Genomic DNA, 10293 nt, shown 5'->3' on the forward strand with positions numbered 1-10293 from the left:
TGTTGTGTTCATCCAGCTCTACACCTTGTTATCTCAGATTCTCCAGCATCGGCAGTTCCTACTATCTCTGAAACAAAGGTTTTCCTTCTGTTGTCTTCTCCTGAACAAGCAGATCTTTTAAAAATTGATCCTATTTGAATCCATTCGGGAAACACTGCTGCACACACGCATTCCCTTGAAAAACAATGTTTGCGGTTTCTTTTCTCAAGAATTCAGTTTCTGTTTTTATGCACGTCCTTTACTTATCATCTACATAACAAATACAAACACATGTGACCTGGGCTCCCCCTGCTGGGTTTTCTCGATTAGTTTTCATTTGCTTTGAAGAGGTTTATTCCATCATGTCCCAGCATTTTCTTCTGGTTTATAAACACATCCCTTACATAATCACAAGCTATCATCATTAGCTCCATCCACAAAACAGGCACAGTGTAATTTATCTAACACACTATTCTGCCCCACTTATCTCCTCCTGACCTTTCAGGTAATTAATAAAATCTTGAAAATGTCTACCCAGCCCGTACCATCATTATTAAACTCTAGTTGTTCTCATATTACACAGCTGTGTTTCCAGTCTCACAGGAATTGAATTAGTCCCTTAAGCAATTGGTTAATCAAAGAACAAAGAACAATACAACACAGGAACAGGCCCTTCAGCCCTCCAAGTCTGCACCAAAAATTGATATTTTCATGACAAGATGTGCGTTAAATCTGTGTAGAACGGTTTCTCTTATGATTCAGACAAGCAACAAACTGAACTTATGTAGTGCCTGTAATGTCATGGAGTCATACAGCAAAGAAACAGACCCTTCGGTCTAACCAGTCCATGCCAACCATAATCCCAAACTAAACTAGACCCACCTGCCTGCTCGTGGCCCATATCCCTCCAAACCTTTCCTATTCGTGTACTTACCCAAATGGCTTTTAAGCATTGTAATTGTACCCGCATCCACCACTTCTCAGGAAGTTCATTCCACACGCGAACCACCCTCTGTGTTAACAATTTGCCCAAAATGTCTTTTTTCAAAAGTCTCTCCTCTCACCTTAAAAATGTGCCCCCTCGTCTTGAAATCTCCCATCCTAGGGAAAAGACAACTACCATTAATTCTATCTATATCTCTCATTATTTTATTAACTACTATCTCTCCTATGCTACAGTGAAAGAAGTCCCAGCCTATCCAGCCTTTCTTTATAACTCAAACCTTCCATACCTGGCAATATCCTGGTAAAATCTCTTCTGAACCCTCTCCAGCTTAATAATTTCCATCTGTATCATTAACCATCCCACGGCCCTACACACGAGTGCTGTGGAGAGATTTTTCGGCCAGAGCCACTTCAGAGCAGATGAGCAAATTTAAGTATGGAGAGTGTGGCTTTCAGGAACATCTTAGGGGAAGAAAGGGAGAGAAATGGAGAGGTTAGGGAGGGAATTCCAAAGCTTGGAGACCAGACAGCTGAAGCCACAACTGGCAATGGAGGATTTGATTATAAAGAGGTGAGGAAACAGTGGTGGGGCTGGATGGGATTACATCTGCATGGAGGGCAAGGCCTTGAGAGGATTTGAAAGCCAAGCTGAGAATTTTAAAATCACAGCGTTGCTTAGCCAGTGTCTAATTAGGTTTGTGAAATCAGAGAACAATAATTGAAAGACGCCTGGTGTGAGTTTAGAAATTGTCATGGCAAAGTTGTAGATTACTTCTGTAATGTAGGTGCTCTGCCAGGAGTGAGTTGGAACAGCCAAGTCCAGAGGCACAGAAGTCATAGAATCCCTACAATATGGAAACAGGCCATTTGTCCCATTGAGTCCACACCAATTCTCTGAGGAGCATGCCACCCAGACCCACCCCCCTACCCTATATTGCCAATGGCCAATCCACCTAACCTGCACATCTTTGGACTGTGGGAGGAAACTGCAGCACCCAGAGGAAACCCACGCAGACGCAGGGAGAACGTGCAAACTCAACACAGACAGTTACCCGAGGGTAGAATTGAACCCAAGTCCCTGGCGCTGTGAGGCAGCTGTGCTAACCACTGAGCCACCATGCCACCCTCGTGAAGGCTTTGGCAGCAGAAGTCATTATGAAGGCTTCTGCAGCAGATCAGCTGAGGTTTGGACCTAGTCTTTTGATGTAATGGAGGCAATCTTAGTGGTGGTGGCAAATGTTACCAGACATTAATTTAGGTGTGAAATATGTCAACAAGGTTGATGCCATAAGCCATGTTCAAACCAAGATGGTTACCAGGGAAAGCGATGTTGTCAGTTCATTGTGAGGGAATGGAGCTTGTGGTTTTGAGTCCCATGCCAGCATCTGGAGCACAGTGCCCTGCTTGCCCCCCATAACCTTTAATCCCTTTAGATCTCAAAACAATGAAAGGAAGATTGCCACTTTCCAACAATGGGTCGAGATAGATCTGTAACATCATAGCCTTGATCCTCATTCCGAGAATTAGTTCCTAAAGTTGTTTCTGGAGAAAGAAGAGATAGAGAGGCCTGCCAGAGTGAAGGAGTGATTGGGGACTAAGCTCCATAACTAAATTGACGGAGTCACCGTGACCTCTCCTTTTCCTTCCCTCCAATTCTCAAAACTGTTTACAGTTGAGAGTCCACAAGCTGTTGGTTGATACTTGATTCCAAGAATGTTCTCTGTGTACTCGCAACCTCGCAATCCTTAACATACCTGAAACTCCAAATGGCCTTCTCAAACCTTGAGTCATCTTCTTGGCATTAGTTTCCTTCAGCTCCATTCTCCCGACTCGGACTATCTGACACACTAAGTAAATCCTCTCCCGAGTTAAGTCTTTGCTTCCTAGATCCTAAAATGAGAAAGATCAGAAAGTGATTGAATAACAGTTCTAATTCTAATCCTATAGAATTTGCTTTGGTGTTGATGTATGTTTTCTAAAGTTCTTCTGTTTTATTTTAAAAATCAATCCCTAATCAATCCCCTCTAAAATATCAAATTCTTTTAAGTATCAAAGCTTATTCATTAGATCATAAGACCTTAACATATAGGAGCAGAATTAGGCAATTCGGCCCATCAGGTCTGCTCTGCCATTTGATCACGGCTGATAAGTTTCCCAACCCCATTCTCCTGCCTTAGGCCATAAGATACAAAAAGTAGACTTACGTTATTCAGCCCATCAAGTCTACCATTTGATCATGGTTGATATGTTTCTCAATCCCATTTTCCTGCCTTCTCCCTGCAACCTTTAATTAAACCCTTACTTAACCTATTCAAGACTGAGATAGTTAGATTTTTCAACGTTTGTTTATTCTTTCATGGGATGTAGGAGCAAGACCAGCATTTGTTGCCCATAAATTGAACACTTTGGCACTTCAGCAGGCTGTTCGGAGTCAAACACATTGTTGTATTTGTTTTGGTCCACATCAGAGCATCAGCAATATCTTGTATACCTGTAACCTGGTGTAACCTTGCAGCATGACATTACCCTCCTTCAGCTCTGTGCAACTTTTGACAACTGATGCTCTTTCTGGAAGAACTACACTGGAAAGCCAGAGAATGAGAAATGTTATGGAAGGGTGCAGAGTGGGGTTGGTGGGGTGGGAAAGGGGTGGACTCCTCATCCTGCCCCGTGATCTACGAAAGTAAAGTGCACCCCACAGCAACAACACCCTACGGGCACCATGAATGAGGACGATGATCACTGGAGAGGGAGCCCATGCCCTGGACCAGCTGGGCAATCTGCTTTGCCAGCAAATCCAGCAGTGCCAAGCACTGGGTAGTGAGCCGTGCCAAAACGACAGACAGGCACTCAGAAAAGGCATTTAAAAAAAACACAAAGAACTGTGAATGCTGGAAATCAGAAACAAAACCAGAAATTGCTGGAGAAACTCGGCAGGTCTGGCAGCATCTGCGGAGACAGAAACGGAGTTAACGTTTCGGGTCCAGTGACCCTTCCTGTTCTGTTCCGAAGAAGAGTCTTACTCCATTTCTCTCGCTCCACAGATGTTTTCGGATCAGCAGAGTTTCTTCAGCAATTTCTGTTTCTGTTTCCCATTGAAGGCAGCTATGGATCCTGGCCCAAGGTAAGTCAATGGTATTGGGCAGGAAGGGTTAAGTCAGGAGCGGGTGAGGAGGTGCAGGTTGACAGGGACGAAGGGGTTGATATTATCTCTGGGATGGGGGTGGGGTGGAGTGGTCGCAGGTGGCCTAATGTATGAATGACATCACCTGTAAATAACATGCCCTGTTCCTTCTCACCCTTTTAAAAATGTTTAAAGAGAAGCAAGCTGCCCGCTTCTGCCCTTTAAGAAGCTCTTTATTGAGCTAAACATAGAGGCTCAGCTGTCAACCTCAAGACTCAGCCCCTCCCAATCATGGCGGTAACCTTGGGATGGGTAAAGATCAGCCCTTCCAGATTATGGGGGTTATCTTGGGGTGGATGGAAGAGTTAAGGCCATACATTCACCATCTTTGGGGCAACACGGTAGCTCAGTGGTTAGCACTGCTCACAGCGCCAGGGACCCAGGTTCAATTCCACCCTCGGGCCACTGTCTGTGTGGAGTTTGCACACTCTCCCCGTGTCTGCGTGGGTCTCCTCCGGATTCTCCAGTTTCCTTCCATACTCCTAAGGTGGCTTGACCATGCTAAATTGCCCGTAGTGTTCTGGGATGTGTAGAGTAGGTGGGATATAGGGCGATGGGTCTGAGTGGGATGCTCTGAGGGTTGGTGTAGACTTGTTGGGCCGAAGGGCCTGTTTCCACACTGTAGAGATACTATTTCAAAAAATCATTTACGTCTACTCCTTTCCCCCACCCGAAACCATGCCAGAAACACACCTAGCAAGGTAACGTACAATATAGCCCTACGATTTCAAGAAGGAGTTGGATAATGCACTTGGGGCTAAAGGGATCAAAGGATAAGGGGGAAAAGCAGGAACAGGCTGCTGAGTTGGATGATCAACAATGATCAAAATGAATGGTGGAGCAGGCTCGAAGGGCTGAATGGCCTACTCCTGCAGCTATTTTCCAATTTTGTTTCTTTTGACCACCGTGTTCACTATTAGTTGGTACTGGTGGCCCCTTCACAATTACAAAATAATAGCAGTAGAGTCTGGGAGCAGTTCCCTGAAGAACAGAGGGAGATTTATTTCATTGCCAGTCTTCCTATTATAGAATAATAATGTAGAAACATGGGCTGAAGTACAAAACAAAATAATTTACAAGAATGATACCAGAACCCAACAGGGAAGACTGAACAAACTCAGACATCGGAAAGGATTGAGAGATGACCTCATTCAAATTCTCCAGTGATTTGATGGGATAGACGTGGAGAAGATGTTTCCTCCTGTCAAGAACTAGGACCCACAAATTAGCATAGTCACGAGTAAATCCGACAAGTAATTAAACAAAAATCTACAGTAAAAGAATGGGGAGGATATAGAGGTTGCTATCACATGGAGTGCTTGAGGAATACAGCATTGATGCATTTATGAGGAAGCAAGATAAACACAGACGGGAGAAAGGATTGGAAGGATTACTTGGTGGAACTACCCACAATAGTAGGGGATGGAGCAAAAACCCTCTCATGCATAAATACCAAGATTGATAGTTGGGTCAAACAGACCTTATTCTGTGCTGGAAAATATCAACACTATACTTACTGTGAACACGACTTTTAGATTATTCAGCATCTCAATCTCCTTTGGTAGGCCAGTGCTTGCCCAGCGGAATAAATAGTTTTCACTGAAAAGATAGAAGTTTATTTTAATATAAGATCTATTTTAAACAATGAAGGCATAACAATGAATGACAACTGTCTGAAAGTGAAACTCAGCCTCTTTCTTAATTTATCGACCAAGAGTGCTTAGGTCAGGATTTAGCTCAGAACATTTTCAAAGCACTCTGGTTGATGGTAGACACTCTCTCATTTTTGAATCTCTAAAAGCCACCACAAATGCCCAGGTACTTTGACTTTCCATCGCGAGAGTGGCTGATTTGTACGAATGTTCTTTATTGTTTATCCACCTTTGTCAACCTTTGGATTTCAACTTTTGGATCTGAGATTCACTGTTAAAGTCAGCTTTCACCTTGGCTATGGGAACGGTAAGCTGACAGAGTGGATTGCTGAGGAACTTGTTGGATTCCATTGGTGTCAGTCCAGTGAGGATCGGCCGGGATCCACAACAGGTGGTCAATTGATTTGTTGGATAATCCTGACAGGATGAGTGAAATTCACCTAAATTGTGAACTTTCAAGCACTTTGCTACAGTTGTTTGGCAGTTCAGAGTATCAACATTGCTACAGAGAGAGAAGTGTTGCCAAACAGACATGAATAGGCAGGGAGTAAAGGGATATGGACCATGTGCCGGCAGATGAGATTAATTTAGAATGGCATCATGGCCTGCACAAACTTGGTGGGCCAAAGGGCCTGTTCCTGTGTCGTACTATTCAATGTTCTAAAGCTTTTCTTCATCTTGATCTCATCTGGACTGAATTCCAGTAAAAAAAATCAATCAGCATTTGGCAAAACCTGCATTAATAAATGAAACCCAACACTGACTTGCAAATAGCACTTTTTTACCTTTTCCTTTATTAATTCAATGGTTGGATGTCGCTGGCAAGGCCAGCATTTGTTGCACATCCGTATTTGCCCCCTGAACTGAGTACTTGTTAGGCCATTTCGAAGGGCAGTAAAGACTCTGTGGTTTTGGAGTCACATATAAGCCAGAATGGCAGATTTCCTAATCTGAAGGATGTCTGTGAACCTGCTTGTTTTTTACGACAAACCATGATGACTTTGTGGTCATCTTTGCTGAGACTGGCTTTCCTTTCCAATTCTTTTTAAATTAAGTGAATTTAATAGGATGGGAGTAGAGGGATACATTCCCTGGAAGGGTTGGGGGTTTTAGTTGTGATGGGCAGCATGTCGGTGCAGGCTTGGAGGGCCGAAGGGCCTGTTCCTGTGCTGTAACTTTCTTTGTTCTTTGTTGTTAAGTTTCATCAGCTGCTGTGAACCCACATACTTAAGACCATAACGTGTAGGCCATTCAGCCCATTGAGTCTGCTCTGCCATTCAATGAGATCATGGCTGATCTGATCATCCTCATCTCCACTTTGATTCCATTCAGTTCCCTTGATTCTCTTCCCGATTAAAAATCTGTCTCAGCCTTCAATACACTTAATGACTCAGCCTTTACAGCTCCTTGGAGAAAACCGCAATCAAATCACTCCTTAACCTTCTATTTCCCAGGGGCACCTGCATGCTGTGAATCAATTTAAAAAATATACATGAACAGGCACAATGGAGAGGCAATAGCCTAGTAGTATTATCGTTAGACCACTAATCCAGGAAATCAGCACATAACTGCTAGAATGTGCCTTCAGCTGGTTGTGAGGGACCCAACAGGAGCAAAATACATATATTACCTCATTCTCACCAATGTGCCAACTGCAGATGCATCTGTCCATGACAGTATTGGTAAGAGTGACCACCATACATCCTTGAGGAGACAAGATCCTGCCTTCACATTGAGAATACTCTCCAACATGTTGTGTTGTACCATCAGCGTGCTAACTGGGCCAAACTCCGAATAGATCCAGCAACTCAAGACTAAGCATCCAAGAGGTGCTGTGGGCCATCAACATTAGCAGAATTCTACTCCAGCCACAATCTACAACTTTAGGGCCCAGAATATCCCCATCCTCAATGATGGAAGAGCCCAGCACAACAATGCAAAAGACAAGGCTGAAGCATTCAAGCAACCTTCATCCAAAAGTGCCAAGTGGATGATCCATCTTAGCCTCCTCCAGTGGTCCTCACCATTACAGATATCAGTCTTCAGCCAATTCAATTCACTCCATGTGATAACAAGAAACAATTGGAGGCACTGCATATGGCAAAGGCTATGGACTCCAAAAACATTCCAGCAACAGTATGGAAGAATTGTGCTCCAGAAATTGCCTCATCCCTAGCTAAGCTATTCCTGTGCAGCTACAATACTGGCATCTACCCGATAATGTGGAAAATTTGCCCAGCTGTGTCCTGCACTCAAAAAGCAGGACAAATCCAATCCGGCCAATTTCCACCCCATCAGTCTACCCTCGAACATCAGCAAAGTGATGGAAGGGATCATCAACAGTGCTCACTGATAACCTGCTCAGTGACACTGAGTTTGGGTTCTGCCAGGGCCACTCAGCTCCTGACCTCATTACAGCCTTGGTTCATACATGGACAAAAGAACTGAATTTGAGAGGTGAGGTGAAAGTGACAGCCCTTGACATCAAGGCTGCATTCGACCAAGTGTGGCATCAAGGAATCCTAGCAAAACTGGAATCAATGGGTACCAGGAGACAAGCTCTCCTCTGGCTAGAATGATACCTGACACAAAGGAAGATGGTTGTGGTTGGAGGTCAGTCATCTCAGCTCCAGGACATCTCTGCAGGAGTTCCTCAGGGTAGTGCCCTAGGTCTGACCAACTGTTTCATCAATAACTCTCCCTCCATCATTAGGTCAGAAGTGGAGATGTTCACCAATGATTGTGCAATGTTCAGCACCATTTGCAACTTCAGATACTGAAGCAGCCCGTGTCCAAATGCAACAATATCTAGCCTTGGGCCAAAAAGTGGTAAGGAACATTTTTCGCCACAAAAATGGCAAGAATTCTCTAATAAGAGATCAATCTAACCACCGCCCCTTGACATTCAGTGGTGTTGCTATCTCAAGAACCCCCGCTATCAATATCCTGTGGTTTTCATTAACCAAAAACTCAACTCGACACAGCATATAAATACAATGCTTACAGGAGCAGGCCAGAGGATCAGAAGTGAGTAACTCACCTCCTGACTCCTCAAAGCCTCTCCAAGGCATAAGTCAGGAGTGCGATGGAATACTCCACGCTTGCCTGAATGCAGTTGCAATGCTCAACAAAGTTGACACCATCCAGGACAAAAGCAGCTTTCTTGATTGGCAACTGATCTATCACCTCACTGCCTCCCACACTGGAGCACAGTAGCAGCAGTGTGTACCATCTTTAAGATGCACCGCAGCAACTCACCAAGGCTTCTTTGGCTTCAACTCCAACAACACTCACGAAGCTTGACGTCATCCAGGCCAAAGCAGCCATTTGATTGGCACCCTATCCACAAACATCCACTCCCTCTACCACTTACACTCAGGGGCAGAAGCGTGTACTATCTACAAGATGCACTGCAGAAATTCACCAAAGATCCTCAGACAGCACCTTCCAAGCCCATGATAACTTCCACCTACAAGGACAAGGGCAGCAGATATATGGAAACACCACAGCCTCCAAGTTCCCCTCCAAGCCACTCACCATCCTGACTTGGAAATATATCGCCATTCCTTCACTGTCACTGGGTCAAAATCCTGGAATTCCCTCCCTGAGGGCATTGTGGGTCAACCCACAGCAGGAGGACTGCAACGGTTCAAGAAGGCAGCTCACCGCCACCTTCTCAAGGGCAACTAGGGACGGGCAATAAATTGTCTTCTTCAGAAAGATAAAGCATGAGGAAAGCCATTACTTTCTCTGTATCTATACGAGATGTCAACAAATTTCCTTTAAAGAAGGAGATCTCATGTCCTTACCCAGTCTGACTCCAGAACCACAGCTACATGTTTGACTCTTAACTGACCTCTGAAATGGCCTGACTAGGCACTCAGTCCCAGAATAATTAGGACCGTGCCACAACTTGCCAGTGACGCCAACATCCTTCACAAGTGTAAATTTAAAAAGACAATCTATGTCCGATTTTGCAACTGCCACAAAGAACAGACTTCACTGACACAATGATTTTCACCTCCTGGGTCACCTGCTCCCTGCCCCTTTAAGCGAGCCACCTAATTTGCAAGTTCTGAAATAGCTTGTTCATTTAGATTTGTTAAATCAGCAGGTGATCGGCTTCACTGGAGTCAAAGGAAGCATGAAATTGACAGTGACAAATGGGAAATATTCTGGACTGTGTTAGGCCTAAACTCCCGGTAATTACAGTTTCAAATTGTATTCACTGATGATTTTTTTTTCACCTGTTGTATTTTCAGTGTGATTGTTCTAATAAATCAGAACACCTTCAATGAAAAACAAAAACGTTTTCTTCAGGTGAAATCGAACTCCTCGAGTGTAATTTCACACCAATTCCAGTGTGTTACCTACCATCTTCTGCAGTGTGATCACCCCTGTGAGTGAACAGATGTCATTTGCAAACTTCCAATGTGCAAGATGAAAATGCTGAAAGTAAACTCAGTTGACCTTCCGTCTCATCATCACACGGTGCTAAGTATTCGTGTGTGTGTGTGTGTGTGTGTGTGTGTG

At 44.1% G+C, this 10293-nt stretch overlaps 1 protein-coding gene across 1 annotated transcript in view; it reads right to left on the minus strand.

The window, feature by feature from the left end:
* LOC109931733 (dedicator of cytokinesis protein 1-like) overlaps nucleotides 1–10293 on the minus strand; it is a 1067415-nt gene that overhangs the window by 855168 nt on the left and 201954 nt on the right. Inside the window, exons 9-10 of the mRNA XM_048601800.1 lie at nucleotides 5626–5707; nucleotides 2679–2814 (exon numbers count right to left, since the gene is read on the minus strand). Coding sequence (XP_048457757.1) covers nucleotides 2679–2814; nucleotides 5626–5707 — 218 coding nt within the window. The remainder of the gene's footprint in view (nucleotides 1–2678; nucleotides 2815–5625; nucleotides 5708–10293) is intronic.

The sequence above is a fragment of the Rhincodon typus genome, chromosome 1, assembly GCF_021869965.1.
Source record: "Rhincodon typus isolate 14 chromosome 1, sRhiTyp1.1, whole genome shotgun sequence".
Classification (NCBI taxonomy): Eukaryota; Metazoa; Chordata; class Chondrichthyes; order Orectolobiformes; family Rhincodontidae; genus Rhincodon; species Rhincodon typus.